Here is a 16,872-nt window from a genome sequence, read left to right as displayed (position 1 = left end):
CTGCGCCTTACCATTTCCAGGTCCAATGAGGGGTTCGAGCTCTTTTTCTGCTCACGCAGACGTCAAAAATGCGACCTGTCTGGGAGGTATAGACTATACCAAAGAAGATTTCGACTGCGACGAACGAGTGCAGGCTATGGGCTATGTGGGTGAGCATTCAGAGAGAGTGTGGCTTTACAGACTCATCCGTGACCTCGACTCGGGTAAAGCAACTCCTGATGGAGGAAATGTCGAGTCCTCTTCCATATCTTCTGTGAACTACTTTCAAGATGAGTCGAATATCGCCCCCCTCGAGGATGTGGATCTGCTAGGATACCCTCACCAACACATTGCGGACCGACTAGTCAACGGCTATTTCCAGACCGTACACTCAACATTCCCACTTATCGAGAAGACGACATTCTTGAACCAATACCGTTCTTTCTACTCGAACCGGAATATGCGACCCGAGAAACGATGGTTGGCAATTTTAAACCTCATAATGGCCATTTCAGCGAGACATTCGCTACTTGTGGACGAACGGTCTCTCGGGAAACATAATCAACATGCGGTGTACTTTTCGCGCTCATGGTGGTTGGGCATGAGCGGCAGTATATTGTCAGACGATCTCAATCTGCAGCAAGTGCAGATCGAGGCTTTGACTGCCTTCTACCTCCTTTCGATTGGTCAGGTCCATCGGTATGTCATGTGAACTTAAATATAGCTGCTAATAATTTATATTCACTTCTGGTCTTTCCTTCTCTTCAGGTCATCAAGGCTTCTTGCGGTCGCAATCCGATCGGCTATGGCGATGGGACTCAACTGTAGCCAGAACGATACTATTGAGGCCTTTCCCGAGACTCGATACCGGGCATGGTGGGCATTATTCATGTTGGACACGGTCCTATGCGTCATTATGGGTCAGCCGCCTTGTATCGGACGATCTAACTGCACACTACCGCTGCCTATTCCCTCTGAAGAGGACTTTGGAGTTCAGCGTGTGGTGCAGTGTATTACCAATCAAGCATCCCGGAATAACCTTATAACCTCTGTATTTGCTGAGGATCCCGCAGCACAAGCGCGAGAGGACACATTGGATCACACAAATCCAGCACAGTATGGGTCGAACACAGAAGTGGCAGATGAGCAATCTGCTCATGTCCCATCTCTTACTCCTATTCATAGCATGCCATCGCTTTTATACATGGTAGACCTGTCATTCCTTTTACGAGAGGCTATTAATACTTTGTACGCTCCCAGAACGGCGCGACGATCGTGGCTTGAGATTGAACTAGCGATTTCAACTTTCAATAACGATGCCGACAGTTGGTTCTCACATCTGCCAGTTGAGTTCCATGCCACAGAGTTAGCTGAAGCTCAGCCATTTGTACTTCAACGCATCGGCCTGGCTTTCCGTTTCTATACCACCAAGTTAATAATCTTACAGCCTTGTCTTCGCCGTCTTACTCGGTTGCCACAACCCGGGTCTGTCTGCGAAACTTTGGCGACCACATGCGTTCAAGTGGCGATGCAAATGATCAACCTCTTGCCCGAGAAGGTGGACGTAGCCTGGCTATACAGGGTCACTCCATGGTGGTGTGTCCTCCACTATATCATGCAATCGACCAGTGTTCTCCTGATTGCGGTATTCAATCAAGATCTGCTGCATTCCCGTGTTACTATCGGCATCGGCGAGAAGGTCGAAAAGGCTATCCGGTGGATAGGTGAGATGTCCACTAAGGATTCCTCCTCGCGGCGGGCATGGCTTTTTTGCAGGAATCTTCTCTCTCGGCACGGGTCAAAGCTTGAATTTAAGATTGATCTCGGGCTCCAGGAACCCTAGACATTTCATTAGACATAGCTGTCCGAGGTTGCCCACTTATCCACCGGCCGGCCGAAGCTCACAGTTAAGAACCAGGATTGTTAGACCAGCTGGCTTTTAAAATATAACCCCCAAGTATTTTATATGGTCTGTAATCTTAGTTCCCATGTTGGATTTCCAAGCCAATCACCACAAGCTCCCCAGTCTGCTAAATAACTAGCTTTTGTAATCTACGGGCGCGAATGGTTTGACATTTTTGTGATCAATGTATCCGCGCGCATTGACTGATAACTGCGTCCCAGATTTTGACGGATCCCAAGACCCAACTGCTAACTAATTGTGAGGTATGATAAGACCAAGCCATTGAAAGCACAGGGTATTGAATATCAAGTTTCCTCACACATGGATTTGTCGCTGCACTCTATATCGTCAACATTTTATCTTAACCGCCTGATGGCCACTGCTCTTTTGTCAGAAGACTAGACTTCACATCTACTTACGGCCTATGTTATTGAGTGTCTCGGACAGAGGCTCTAGTTCTTCGATCCTTTTAGTAGCTGGTGAGTTTGGGCATTTATTGATGAAATATATCCGTCCCGGAGCTTTATTCTGAGATGAAAGTCATTGTGACAATGTTTAGCACAAACGACCGGCTTATGGGCTTAGAAAAGCGATTGATTCAGGGGCTACATAAGAACCTTGGTTCACATCTTGTTCATCGTCATTTCAGGTGGGAGACTTGTAGTATTCTTTTCATTTTCCCCCTTTTTTGGCTCTTTGATGCAAACCTGACTTATTTGCAGTCGCAGAGGCAATACCCAAGGAAGACGTCCACTATATACGTTGCAATTCACATAAATGTTATTTCGGGAGCAATATGTGAGGCTATTTATATCAGAAAAATCAATTTGATTTCTAATCAATTTTGTTCTGCAAATAGATGCTGCGAAAATTATTTCCGATGGTGCGGCTTTATTCCTAGTTAATCTATCTGTACTGTACTGGCCCGGTTTCTCCGCATCGACTGTCAGCAGCTCAACAATCTATTCATAAAACGATCAGCACATGTCGTATGCCGAGTATATGCTTTTGACTTCTATGGTGTCAAAGGTATTAGTTAAATTGACTGGGGCATTTCTGGTAGATCACATTCATTACATCACTCCCTTCCTGCTTTTCTTGGATCATCTCAGTGAAATGGCATGGTACTGTACCTTTGGTTAATCAAAGGCGCCACCCAAGGCCGGAAAATTCTGCGTGTTATCTTAGCTCATCTATCAAACATGGGTCTTGTATCGCTAGGGGCCGCTATTCTTGGCGCAATTTCAAAGGTATGGGTCATTTCACTTGAGGTATTTTTCCCACGTTTTGAGCCTACATGATGGGAGATCTGACGATATTAAGGTCCAGCATGTGGGCGATGTACAATCAGTCCATTGTGTAATGTGCAATAAAAGGTTCCATGTACATCTCTGAATCAAATTAGAATATAATTCCAAAGTATCAGCCAGTTCAAATTATCAATGCCAAATCAAGTATACCGTTGGTCCCAATGACGTGGCTTGTCAGTGGAGGAGGGTGAAACGGCTATAAGGCTTGTTTCTAGCTTTCTCATGTGGACGAGATAGTTATTTAACGATTCATAATTGTATATCCGAGTATATTCAGGGTGTTAAACCAAAGATAAGTTGTGGAGAGCTGCTACTCTACACAATCAGCCCGTTCACTTCCATTCTTTCGTGGAGTATTGACACGGGAGGATGGATGTAACTTCAGATTATTACAACGTCACGACCGATTTGAAGCAGCAATCTCATAGGCACTGTGCTGATATCATTTTCTAATTTTCAGAGCTTCTGAAAATGTAACTAAGAAAAGGAGAGTTGGCAAGATCAGGCGGGAGAACAAGGGACTCTGTTGTGATACATATTGGGGTTCTGCAAAACAGGACCACGCCGCACCGTAACTTGTATCTGACTGCTATCGCATACAATACTGTACAAGGTGTGATAATCTTACTCTTACAGTATATGATAAGATAGACACCAACGCTGTATGAACATGAATAATTCTGCGGTTGGGCTAGTAGGTAGCCAGGAGTGCAACACGGCTTGATGCTTGTAAAATTTGGATGGGGCGTTCTTTGAATAAAATAACGCGCTCATCATCGGTGAGTGAAATGAAATTGCCTGATAAATTGTCGCCCCACTTGTCGCAATAACGTACGGGCCCGTGGTGGTGAATGTTGAAACGCATCATCGATGCCTTTCTGCGGCAGCCCCACGACTGTTTAAACGAGGCCAACAGTAAGAAAGGGTTTCTCATATACTGAAGCACCAGAAAAAAAATGGAATGCCCCCGAGTACTGCGTTGAATCAATTATGAAATGTTGAACCAGCTTCAATTAGAGGGTCAGCTGTGTTGGTGTCCTCACAATTCGCCACAATTCGCCACAATTCGCAACAATCACTACATCAACGCAAGTAGAATGGGCGGCTGCAATGATATAAATACCCGATCCCTCGCCATCAGGGTAGTCTTTCTCAAATATTCACTTGTCATCCTAGAGCAAAGAATATCGAACACTTCTCGACTGCGCCAGCTGCTCTCCTCCAGTATGGACTGACCCGACCCCGAACTGACACGCACTTGTGATCAAACTGACCTGTTGTATCACCCCTAGTCCGTCTATGCTCGACACTGAGATCTATTAACGGCAGGTAAGTTTAGTTGCCCGATCATTTGAGACCACGCTAACGTGGAAGATGTTTAATATCAGCTCCGTCTCTGTTCCTCTGGGAACTCAATCAAATGAAATGGAATGGTCTCGATAATACAACCAGGTTGCGAAGAAAGTGAGTAATTAAGAGCCCCATAAGCTACCTACTGATGGTTTATCATAGATCGAAACCATCCACTACCAAACCAGCTCGACCAAACTCGAATTCCGCGCGCAGTAGTAGCTGGCAAAGTAAGCTTCTATCACTATGGCCATTTCGAGAGTTGTTAGCCTGTGCTGACGACTCTGTATATGAAGCCTATTGTTTTACCATGAGCCAGCCCATGTCTGGTAAGTTACCCTAATCATCGCCACTGTCTATTTCCAAGGCCAGGGGTTGCATTTTGGGTCTCGGCACAGAGGCTATTGTGGTTTTCTGGTATTCAGAATATGCGCTAATATATCTTTCTCGTCGCAGTTAAAGTGTCAAAATCGCAGCCCACACGGCCGAGCCGTATTCCCCATCGTCCTTGAAACTAAGCCAGGTGCACCAACCTGATGGACCATTGACTCCCAGTAAGCCTGCGCCTTTGTTGTTTCTGAAGACGTTGTTGACACGGCCACTTCACCTGGCGCATTTTGCGAGTCCAATTCAGAAAGGCTTGATGCCCTCTGATTAACCACATGGTAAAATTCCAAAGTGTTTTCAGTTCGTCTCTTCGGCATCACCCTTTCCGGAAAAAGGTTGACAGTCAATGTATTAGTGACTCGCAATATTCTGACGGCTATGAACCTCCTGCTCCACGTCCGATCTGAAGGCTTGTCGGTGGCCATGAGCCGGCCTCACTGTTGACCGAGCGAGTCATCGGAGCATCCGGAATAACGAAGAGAAGCCGAGAATCGACGGCCACGGAAAAAGACAACTATTTCCCCGATGAGTATCAATCAGCAAATTGAAACGAGCTATTGGCAATAATCTAAAGGCCAGATATTTCAACCCCTGATTGCAGCTGAGCAAGCGATAAGACAGGCCGTGGCTTAGATCTACCCTAGATCCCTCGCCGCGAGAGCAGTCATTTTCAGGTCGGGGCGAAGTTTGTCGCAAACAAAATATCATGAATTTCTTGTTCAGTGGTACTTTGCCCTGACACGGTTGCAGATTTGCCCAGAGCCGTGCATGGGTAGGTAGGGCTATATCCATTCCCCGTGGTACAAAGTGATCCCGGGCCCTCGTGCACGTGGGATCGAGCTGACGCCTGCTAGATCGTCCCTGGCTTGCCTATGCTGATGCCAGTCTATATTTACGGCAAGTTTCTACCACTCCTCAGCCACTAGACACCATGCTGACTTCGGATGGCAGTGAAACACAACCCTGGTTCGGCCTTTCCAACGAGTCCGGCCGGGATGCTGTTCGCGGCTGGTAACAGGGGATCTCATCTGGGGCATGAGCACAGTGAGTGCGAACGACCACCTTGCGTCAGCTGCTGATAGTCGGTGCTAGATCGAATGCTCCCTCCTCGATGTCATCACCGAACGCCATGAACTCATCAGCAGAAGCAGCCTCGTAAAGTAGGGCCAGTCGATTGCCGCAACGGTTACAATTGCTCAATTATTACTCGGAAGATGCCAGGTGGGTTTGTGATAACTCGTGGATAGGACGTATTTTTCGACTTCAAATGTAGCCGTCATGTTTCTGTCAGTGGGAATGTCACGTTTGCCCGACTCGAGACGCTGCGACGCGTCAGTGTACGGCCTCGTCGCCTGTAGCAGACGTCTGAATACCCCCAGATGCTGCCATGGGTCGGCATGCTCAAGTGACTACGGAAAATTGGGTTCATTTTAATCATGAGGTTGGCAATAGGTAAAATTCAACCGTAGAAAACACGAAATCAAAAATCAAGCGGGTTTTGATCCGTCTTTCTGATGAAAGGTCATCTGAATGTATCCTGCAGGAATCGAACCTGAGTCGTTGTTAGAAAGTAAATGCAGCAAGTTCCATTAGACCAAATTGGGAGACGTGCTAGCAGCGCGAATTCTGCTTAAGCATAACCACCATTTTCCAAATAATCATTACCCGGCGTTCTTCCGGGCACGCATCCAGCAAGATCAGCGTTTTGAGCTCCACAAGTGTCTTTCATTCGATCAGGCCGACACAAAATATGTTTAGAAGAATTACGCTTTCTATCGCTGTTATTCTGGTGGTTCGTTCCCGATTTTACCGCCAATTATGTATGTTCGCACTGGTCTAGGGATGTATATATCGAATATTAAGCTTACATATAGCGACACTACCTCAGATACAGAATATTGCTAAAGAGTACGCGATCAAGCTTGAGCCGAGAGAAAGTCATACAGAAGACCGACCGGCGTATGTATTACCATATTGAATCTAATATGTAGAAATCATCATTTCGCACTGTGTTACGCCAACCGTACAGTGAGGTATAGGAAATGCGGAGGAGGTGCCTATCCACCACCGGGGCCGCCTGTTGATACATCACCTTGCTTACCTGCTTGCATACGCACAGAGGATCCCCTCAAAAGGAGGAGCTGGATCTTCTTAGGAAGACCAGCGATTAGTCTGAATATGATCATACCCATATCAGGCATGTCTCACATTCTTCACTCGTATCTCTATCGTATCAGGACGCCCTCCGGGGATTGTCCTAACAGTTGTGGAACATTGAAAAGATCCACGGGGAGATTTCAATGCCAGGGATGACCTCAGTAACCATAAGAATAGGGTCTAGATTTTTCAGCTTGAGTGAGGCATTCATCAGTAGATGTCGGTGAGAAAACCAATGTAATGCATCATGTAACCAATAATGCAAGCACCTCCTTGGCGACAGAAGAGATAGAAATCTCGAATCGAGACCTGCAGATAAACATTATTGCTGTAGTGTATTGAGTGCGTTGGGCCACGTAGTAGGTAATAGACCAATAAGGTAGTAAGCTATGCCTGACACCCCCAAAATCCACGAAGGTTCGTGTTTAGCCAAGAGATTGGCGACATGACGCAAGTCTGCACTGCCCCAGAGCGCGGTCTGTCCCACTTGTCTGATGTTGTATAAAGCCTTCTCTCTCTGAGTCATATCTTCTTCAATTACCTTTCATCTTTTTGTGTGATAACTAAAGAGACCTTCTTTCAAAAGTAATATCTCTAAAATGGCCATCGATAAACCCAGCATCGAGCAGCGTGGCCAAGAAATCCTCAATGTTTTTAACAAGACATTTGGAGACCTTCTCGCCAGGGACCCTGCTGCATTCCAGGTCAAATTTCGCAAGATGGCTGCCTCGGCGTTTGCCTTCTATCGTGGTAGTGCTTGTCTCTTCTACCACGACATCGAGCAGGAGCAGCATATCGGCCCCTTCTTAGATGATAAAACAAAGCGAATCTGGATCCATGGCGATTTGCACGCAGAGAACTTCGGCACCTACATGGATTCTCAGGGTCGTCTCATCTTCAACGTGAACGATTTTGACGAGGCCTATGTTGGCCCCTTCATCTGGGACATCGGGCGCTTTGTAGCCTCAATCGCCCTAATCGGTTACACGAAAGCTCTCAGTGACCAGCAGATCACCCGAGTCGTGAAGGTATACACCGCAGCTTACCGCGAGCGGATTCATTCCCTAGCCACTTGCACAAACCAACATGAGGTGCCTCGCTTTACCCTAGATACCGCCAAGGGTCCTTTACTGGATGCCTTACGCTCAGCCCGTAGGCAAACACGTGTCGATTTGCTCCGTTCGATGACGGAAATCCATGATTCCGAACGGCGCTTTACCTTAGGCGGTGGCTCCATTGAGCTGGACTCTGTCACACGAGAGAAAGTCGAGGATGCATTTCAACCGCTATCTCGAGACACTTCCCAAGTCAAGGGATGACTGTGCCACCATGTACCGCATCAAGGATGTAGTGGGTCGTCGAGGTGTGGGTATTGGCTCTGCAGGTCTCCCATCATTCAATTTCTTATTGGAGGGCAAGAGCGAGGCGCTGGAGAATGATATGGTGATCTACATGAAGCAGTCCGCGGCTGCAGCGGTCTCCCGGCACGTCGAGAACGCACCCAGCGCCTACTTCCACCACGAGGGTCACCGTACTGTCATCTCGCAGCGCGCTCTGCAGGCGCAAGCGGACGCATGGCTCGGATGGACTGAGAGTAGATGGCGTAGGTCAGCTGGTCGCAGAGGTCTCCCCTTACGCGGTGGACCTGGACTGGTCCGATATCAACGACCTGGAAGAGATGGCGGCAGTGGTTGCTGACCTGGGTACGGCCACTGCCATGATGCACGGGGCTGGAGACGATAATGCCAGATACTCAAAACTGGTGCCATTTTCTCCTGAGAAAGCCATTGATGAAGCTATAATGACCGATGAGGGCCGCTTTGTGGATGTCCTTGTTGCATTTGCGCATGAGTACAGTGCCCAGACGCGGCGAGACCATCACATATTCGTGGATCTCTTCCGCAATGGCCGTATTCCAGGCCCGCCTGTTGATGGCGAAAATTGAATCTCTTCTTGTCGTCGATAAGGTGTACTCACTGCACTGTTCAACCAATGGATGTTTCATCGCTATGCCTAGTAGATCAGACATAGCTTTCAATTGTTTAATAGCCAGGCCTACAAGGGTCCTTTTTATGATGCCCTTCATCTATTAATAATAGATTAGGCTTCATCAAGTTGATACGAGTGAGGTCTTCCCTTGTCTTGCACATCTTCGATATTATAAGAACTTACTTTTCATTCTGTGAAAGGTTCACTTATAATTGTAAAACATCTTCATCCGCTGTCGACAAGGAGTAAAGATTCTGCTTTCTGAATGGATAAATATTATTGAAAAGCCATAGCAACATGGTCGCCTGTGATTTGTCCACTTCGCCTGAAGTAGTGTTGTCCCCATTGAAATTATTGCGGCGGCTCAAGATACCGTATGGGAGGGGAGACCGAGTTGTCAGATTGAAGCGAAGAAAGCCGATCTAAATACTTCCAGAAGAAGACAAGAACCTCAAAGCTCATTTTTCACTCACGATAGCTACCGATCACCCGCGGGAGACCCTACTAGGTCAACTACCGTACCCTTTGCTCGTGTCGCAAGATTAGATTGTTGCTATCTGTTTGCACCGTCAATTTCCTCAAGCACCAGTAAAATTTAGTGGGCAGCTTATCTACCGAAGAATATCACTGTCAACAAGAACCGGAATTCAGTCCTGCTTGTGATGATTCGAGGTCACTCAACAGAATCTCCCCGGGGAATAACCAGCCTTTGCCTCCATGCTGTATCAATTAACATCTAACTTTCTCGCCTCTCAACAAAGGCCTTTGGAGTTTCCCGTGATTCTCGCCAGTAAAGATCAAGATTTTGGACGTTATAATACAGTATAGTGAGTGTTTCCTGGCATCTTTCCGTGTTTAAAGGCGTGCTACGGGCTCCTGTCGCACACAGACTTACTTTCCTCTGCAACCTTTTATTTTTGAGTGTTGTACTTGCGCGGAAGGCTCGGTGGTGGAATGCTTGTGAAAATTTCCGTTGGGTCTCATTCAAGCCCGCACTCTCGTGAACACCCCCTCTTTAACACCTTCTTTTTGTTTTAAGAAAATCATTTTCCATCAGGGGCTTCATTTTCCATCAGGAGCTAAAGGTACAGTGGTGAAAATCCAATGGCAAAAGAGGTGGTCAAGGATGCCGCCAGAGTAATGTCGTTGCTAATTCACCACCATTTGCACGGAAGATACCACCGCTACACTTTATGGAAAAACATGATGAAGGTTTTGAATGAACAGACCCATCCTTTTTCTAAACCACAAGATTCTAAAGAGCAGGAATGCTTCACACCTGGCTGGGTGGCTCACAATCAGCTCAATGGCACACGCGAGTGCACGGGTTCCGGTTACGCAACAAGCCACATCTTGCAAGATGATCGGAAAGAGAGCTGAAAAGCCGAACGATAATTGAATCTCTCAAGCTATGTCCTTGACAGTTGTATCTTGTTGGATTGAACGAATCACCTGTGCAGGAACTCCAACCGCAAGACTAAAAGGCGGAATATTTGCCTTCACGACCGAGCCGGCACCGATCGTGCAGCCCGAGCCAACCGTCACACCGGCTAAAATGATAGCACCAGCACCGATCCAGCAGTCATCTCCAATAAAGACGGCCCGTGCAAATTCATATCCTCGATTAGCTCTTCTCTCTTCGATCATGGTGTGGTGCTCTCCAGTGATGATACTGACATTCGGGCCGATTTCCACATTGTTCCCAATCACCACCAATCCACAGTCAAGAATGGTAAGGCTAAAGAGACGGAGTCTTAAATAACTCGTTCCCAATCGGGTTAGGGCACGTACTGGAAGTTGGCATAAAAGTTCTCGCCTATACTGATGTTACATCCATAGTCGACAAAGAGAGGAGGTTCAATGTAGATGCTTTGCCCTGTGCAACCGAAGAGTTTTTTGAGGACGAGTTCGAGTTCTCTCTGGTGAGCGGTCTTTCTTGAAGTGAAATCTCCGTAAAGAAATGCGGTAAACTCTCCAGTGAGCTGTCTTGCTCGTGATCGACCCTCTATGAGCTCTGGTGCTAGGGGGGTATATCTACGCTCGAAGTCGAGGCAATAGTTAGATGTTAAACGAAGGCAGCAAAAGGAAGTAACATACAAGCAGCCACTTATCATTTGCTCGTATTCTTCTCCCGAGCAAATGTTTTGGAGTCCTCGAGCCTTGGCAATTACCTCCAAATTCTTGTTTGTTTTGGGGATCATATTGGACCCTGAGGTGACTTTAAAAACTTCTTTGTCTGTGAGAATTCTCTGTGATCCTTATGATGAGACCTCTTCGCGGAGCAAACGGTCAATCTTTATATATTCCATCTTGATAGTCATCGCCTCTAGTAGCTCTGACATTTAGAGATCATCAGGGTTAGCTATCCAATGGGAGGATATGTAACACGGCACGATATTGCAGATGAACCGATACGACACGGAGCCGTTGCTTAATACGAACGTGCGGAGGGACGGTCTCGGTTGCGGGCCTGCAACCCGGAGGAGAGCGCGATTCCCGCGAAACTTCAATGCAATATGCCAAGTCTATATTCGCCTTTAGACCAGGCACTCACCCGCGGGTGACTCTCCAGATCCTCTACCCGCCAACGCCAAATTATTAAGCAGTTAGTCGACGAACGTGTCGCAGTCTACAAAAGAGATGATTTTCAGGGAGACCGCCTGACAGACTCAGTTTCCGAACACGATCCTCACTGGTATGTCATACATTCATTTCTCTCCTACTGCGTCCATTAAGAACAGTCGTTGGCTGACAATGCTGAAGCTCATCATCGTCATCTTTGGATTTAAACTTCGCCTTGAGAAATGCAACCGACGGCCCTGAAACTCCCTACAGAAGTGATAATGCCCCCTCCCGTTCAGAGGAACCACAGCCCCACGAGGTTAAACCTTCAAAAATGAGCGGCTCTGATCAATGCAAAGACCAATCGTGCCCCGAAACGGTCTAATCACATAACCCTAGATTGGCCAACATTTCTTATTGGTCACCGTTATACCTGGTTTGTTGCCCTTGGCTCCGCCGAGAGAAGGCGATTCGGATGGAGGCAAAGCAAAATAGCATCTCGGGAGCAAATCAGCCCATGAGCTTGTGTGCTACCCAGGATGTCGGTCTAGTCTCAAGGCAGTCGGTATATGAGTTGGAAGCAGGGGGAAATTCCATTAATTCACTAGATGAGGAAATAGACGACTCAGAGCTGGATAGGTTACTTCGTCACTGGACAACGATCTATGACTCACCTTCAATTTGTATCCGATAGAGCACGCTGTTTATTCTGAGGAGATCATAGGTCTATCAATGTTCATGCGGAATCTAGTGTCGAATTAAGGAGTGAAATATGTGAAATATTTTAGCTATCACCTCAATTAGACTCAGAGCTTGAAAGGATCATGTCAACTTAGTTGAGGACTTAGGGACACTAGCTTTCAATTGATCTCTACAACAAGGCCAGAGTGTCGAAAATGCCCCTCCGCGCTCTTCCCCCTCGCTCCCACAACATCAACACACCATTCGAGGAAGTTATCGAATCCTTGCTCTGGATTTTCTTCGTAGGAAGGCCAATTACGCCGGATAAAGTGCAAGAGCTCCGCCGGGAGTTTTCACTTTGGTCCATTGTATGCTTACAGATATCATTGATGGCCACCTGGGAGGCTCTTTCATCCGTCGTTGCGACGGCCTTGACTAACGGTGGCGCCCCCTGTCTGTTTTATAATTAGTGAGAGACCCCCCTACACCACGAGTACCTGCATTTCTTTTTCTAACGACCTTTTTTTATTTCCTATTGTACAGCCTGATTGCCCTGATCGGAACGGTTTTTATTGTGCTTTCTCTCGGAGAAATTGCCTCAATCTTTCCCACTGCGGGAGGTATGCCTGCCGATTCATTCTCCACTGCTGTCGGTCTTTTGTTGATATACAGCTAGGACAATATCATTGGGTACATTGTCTCAGTCCACCGTCCTATCGATCCACTGCGTCCTGGTTCACTGGTTGGATCTCCATCAGTGGACAGCTCGTCCTTTCAGCTTCCGCTGCTTTCGCGGCTGGGCTCCAGCTGCAGGCACTCATTACCCTCAACCATCTCGATACATATGTGCCACTGCGATGGCAGGGCATGCTGTTCTACTGGGCGATCCTGGCGTATTCTACTGCGGTGAATGTGTGGGGATTTAAGATTCTACCACATACCAATCCCATCGCAGGTAAGCCACCCGCTGTCGAGAAGCTCCGCGAGATAAATCCAAGAACAAGCTAATATGGACCACAGGAGTCCTGCATGTGGTAGGTTTTATCGTCATTGTTGCAGTCCTTGGCTCGATGTCATCGAAGCATACTGCAACATATGTCTTCACTGAATTTTCCAATAGCAGCGGATGGTCCAATGACGGGGTCTCCTGGCTCGTTGGTTTGTTGAGCACCGTATATCCCTTTCTCGGGTATGATTCCCATTTCCCTAGAGTCCAATAGGCCGCTGACACTCGTGTACCTTAACAGGTATGATGCAGCTTGTCACCTGAGCGAAGAACTTCCTAAGCCATCTCGAAATGTCCCCTTGGCTATGATCGGAAGCGTTGCGATCAACGGACTCATCGGTCTAGTATACACCATCGTCCTACTGTTCGCGCTGGGAGATCTCAACGGTCTTCTGCAGTCAAAGGTCGGCTTCCCGTTCATGCAGCTCTTCCTCAACGTCACTGGATCACCAGCCGGGGCATCGATTCTTGCTCTGTGCATTAGCCTGGTCGCGCTAGCCGCAAACGCAGCCGGCGTGACCTCCACAAGCCGCACGGCGTGGGCCTTCGCTCGGGACAACGGTTTGCCAGCATCGGAATTCCGTCAGCAGTCAACCCAACTTTGAAGGTTCCGGTCCGCATGGTGCTACTCGTGTCCTTTTTGTAGATGCTGCTCGGACTGATCTACCTTGGTAGCTCCACTGCATTCAACGCCGTTCTGTCCATGGCCATCCTGGGAATGTATGCTTCTTACTTTTCACCAATTCTCTTTATGCTGCTCTATGGCCGCCGTACCTCGAGTCCAATCATCCGAGGGCTTGGATCGGGCCCGTTTAATCTTGGGAACCGGTGGGGGCCCGTCGTGAACATCGCCGCCATGTTGTGGTTGGTTCTTGCGATGGTCTTTAGCACGTTCCCCACGGTTGAACCTGTTGTATTTCAGAGGTATGAATTGTGTTATTTATTCAGAGGGAAACATGAGGCTATATATACAGCGAGAAGATCAAGTTGATTTCCAATCAACTTGGTTCTTCGTATACATACTTCGGGATTAATTCCGATGGTTCGGCTTGATTCCTGATCTGCACCAGCCTCATATCACAACATTCCCCCTCAGGATCGCTTTGCTAGCAGGGCGATACTGGACTCGCGCAGAGCATTCAGGCCTCAGTAAAACCACTCAAAACCCATGTTGGGAAAATAAAGTGGAAAGAGCGCCTGCGCCGTCACGCGGTTTGTCTCGAGATCTCTGGAGCATTGACGCCTAAGAGACTACAAAACTTGGCAAAGGCCGTAGGTCCCAATGGCTTGGTGAGACCATCCGCGGCCTGTTCCCCAGTTGGAATATATTGAAGCTCAATCTCGCCTGCATCCAGCACGGCTCGCTGATAGTGAAATTTCACATTGAAGTGCTTCGTCCGTTTGTGGAACTCGGGATTGCGAGAAAGCGCAATGGCGGACTGGTTGTCAGCCATGATGTTAGTGACCGGAGACCGATACAGTTGTGTTTCGGCTAGAAAGGTGCGGAGCCACTGCAGATGCAGAATGGCATTGTATTGTCCGATGTATTCGGCATGTGTTGTAGACGTGGCCACTTCCCCTGTCTCTTGGACGACCAGGAAACTGGCGCGCCTGCAAGCTGGAATACATAGCCAGACGTCGAGTATGCACCGTCAGTGACGACAGAGCCCCCGAAGTCGGCGTCTGTATACCCGATTAGCTGTCCACTGCGGTAGGTGATACGATGAGACTGCGTGGCTTGGATGTAGCGAAGCAATCGCTGCAGAGCAACTTGATGGTGAGATTGCGGCTGAGACGTGAAGCGACTCAACATGCCCAGTGCAAACGCAATATCCGGTCGCGTGCCAACCATCAGATACATCAACGAACCGATGGCAGTCGCATAACGAGATTTTGCTTCCTCGTCCAGAAGTGCCTCGTCTGGACGATGATTCAGGATTTGCTTGGGATTCATCGGCGTAGACTTCGGCTGACAAGTTTCCATGCCAAAGTCTGAGAGTACCTTCTGGATGTACTGGTGTTGGTGAATGGATACGGACCCATTGACGTGATAGTCGAACTGGATCCCGAGGAACGAGCGTGGCGTCCCCAGGTCATTCAATTGGAATTCTGCTTGCAATGCTCGTTGCACCTGTTCTATCTCATGCGAGTTTGCTGCAGCAATGAGAAAGTCATCTACGTAAACACAGGCCACGCAATTGGATTTGTAGAATACACAGTTGTCCGATTGGGCCATGGTGAAGCCGTGGGCGGCCAGGACGCGGTGGACGCATTGATACCAAATCCGCGGGGCCTGCTTGAGGCCATACAGGGAGCGGCGAAGCCGACAAACATATCCTGGCTCTTCGAAGCCTTCGGGCAAATCCATGTAAATGGAGGAGTCAACGTCGCCATGCAGGAATGCAGTGACAGCATCGAATTGGTGGAGTTTCCATCCGCGCAATACGGCACTGGCGACGATGCAGCGGACCGAGTCCATCCGGGACACCGCAGCAAACGTTTCGTGATAGTCGATGCCGTGTTGTTGCCGGTAGCCTTTGATGACCAATCGCGCTTTGCGCGTTCCGTTGGCCTTGGTCTTGAAGACCCATTTGCAGCCAATTACATGATCTGTGGCGGGAAGGTCCTTTCGCGGGATCTTTTCCCATGTTCCGTGTTCGAGAAGCGACGCATATTCTTTCTGGATGGCGGCCCACCATTCCAGCTGGTCTGGGCCCGACACCGCTTCTCGAAAGGTTGCCGGGTCGACCTGTTTGGCCGGTGCGGTGTTCAATATGCCGGCTGAGTACACCTTGCCTGGAGATTCTAAGAGACGCCGTGAAGGTCTTCGTCTGCGACCATAGATCGAATATCCAAGATCCGACGTCAACTCGGTTCCTTGTTGGCTTGGATTGACCACGGGAGGTGTCTCTTCTCCAAGCTCAAATAGCGTTTTGTCTCGCTCACTCGACGGAGATAGTGGCGATGTAGGTGGTGTTGGCAGCCCGTTGGCTGAACTTGGCATTGATGGAAAGACCGGTGACGGAGGAGCGTTGTCCGGGAGGTCATTGCCTGTTTCCCCCTCGATGAGTGGCGCCACCGGGGTCCTCTCATCGAACTCGACATCACGGGAAAAAACGGTCTTTCCAGAATGGATTTCATAGAGCTTGTACTGGTTCGGTTCACAATAGCCTAGCAGTCGGCACTCGGATGATCTCGGTCCGAGTTTTGCTCGGTGCTCTTTTGGAATTAAGACCCATGCACGGGAGCCAATCCGTCGTAGATGTAACAGCGATGGCGGCTTCCCGTAAATAATTTCGTACGGGGTCTTTTTTCGAAGGATTGAAGCTGGAGCGCGCAGCTTCAGATACACGACTGTGTCTACCAGCTCGATCCACCAGGAAGGAGGAAGGTTCGCATCGGACAGGAGCGTGTTGATCCGCTCCCGGATAGTGCGATTGGTACGCTCGGCCAAACCATTCTGCCCTTTGCAGTACGGCGGCGAGGTGTCAAACTCAACTCCCTGGGATTCGAGATGTGTTCCAATGGGCAAATATTCTCTCCCGTTG

At 48.4% G+C, this 16,872-nt stretch overlaps 4 protein-coding genes across 4 annotated transcripts; 3 read left to right on the top strand and 1 right to left on the bottom strand.

The window, feature by feature from the left end:
* Nucleotides 1-25: 25 nt before the first annotated feature.
* N7509_000063 (fungal specific transcription factor domain-containing protein) lies at nt 26-1,822 on the top strand (the record flags this gene model as incomplete). Its single annotated transcript, XM_056624710.1, has 2 exons — nt 26-678; nt 748-1,822. The coding sequence occupies 2 exons, from the start codon at nt 26-28 to the stop codon at nt 1,820-1,822; spliced, it is 1,728 nt and encodes a 575-aa protein (XP_056494811.1).
* A 5,863-nt stretch (nt 1,823-7,685) lies between these two features.
* Nucleotides 7,686-9,031, top strand: N7509_000062 (DUF2252 domain-containing protein; the record flags this gene model as incomplete). Its single annotated transcript, XM_056624709.1, has 3 exons — nt 7,686-8,351; nt 8,383-8,680; nt 8,709-9,031. 3 exons carry the CDS (start codon nt 7,686-7,688, stop codon nt 9,029-9,031), a joined length of 1,287 nt encoding a protein of 428 aa, XP_056494810.1.
* Nucleotides 9,032-10,479: 1,448 nt separating this feature from the next.
* On the bottom strand, nt 10,480-11,276 carry N7509_000061 (sugar O-acetyltransferase; the record flags this gene model as incomplete). The annotated part of the gene is made up of 3 exons (XM_056624708.1): nt 10,480-10,813; nt 10,867-11,109; nt 11,173-11,276. The coding sequence occupies 3 exons, from the start codon at nt 11,274-11,276 to the stop codon at nt 10,480-10,482; spliced, it is 681 nt and encodes a 226-aa protein (XP_056494809.1).
* Nucleotides 11,277-12,533: 1,257 nt separating this feature from the next.
* On the top strand, nt 12,534-13,929 carry N7509_000060 (Amino acid/polyamine transporter I; the record flags this gene model as incomplete). Its single annotated transcript, XM_056624707.1, has 5 exons — nt 12,534-12,775; nt 12,862-12,938; nt 12,995-13,273; nt 13,339-13,507; nt 13,566-13,929. The coding sequence occupies 5 exons, from the start codon at nt 12,534-12,536 to the stop codon at nt 13,927-13,929; spliced, it is 1,131 nt and encodes a 376-aa protein (XP_056494808.1).
* Between the last annotated feature and the right edge of the window lie 2,943 nt (nt 13,930-16,872).

Source organism: Penicillium cosmopolitanum (genome assembly GCF_028827165.1).
Source record: "Penicillium cosmopolitanum strain IBT 29677 chromosome Unknown utg000001l:1.0-706529.0:1.0-706990.0, whole genome shotgun sequence".
In the NCBI taxonomy this organism is placed as follows: Eukaryota; Fungi; Ascomycota; class Eurotiomycetes; order Eurotiales; family Aspergillaceae; genus Penicillium; species Penicillium cosmopolitanum.
This window is presented reverse-complemented; position numbering and strand designations above follow the sequence as displayed.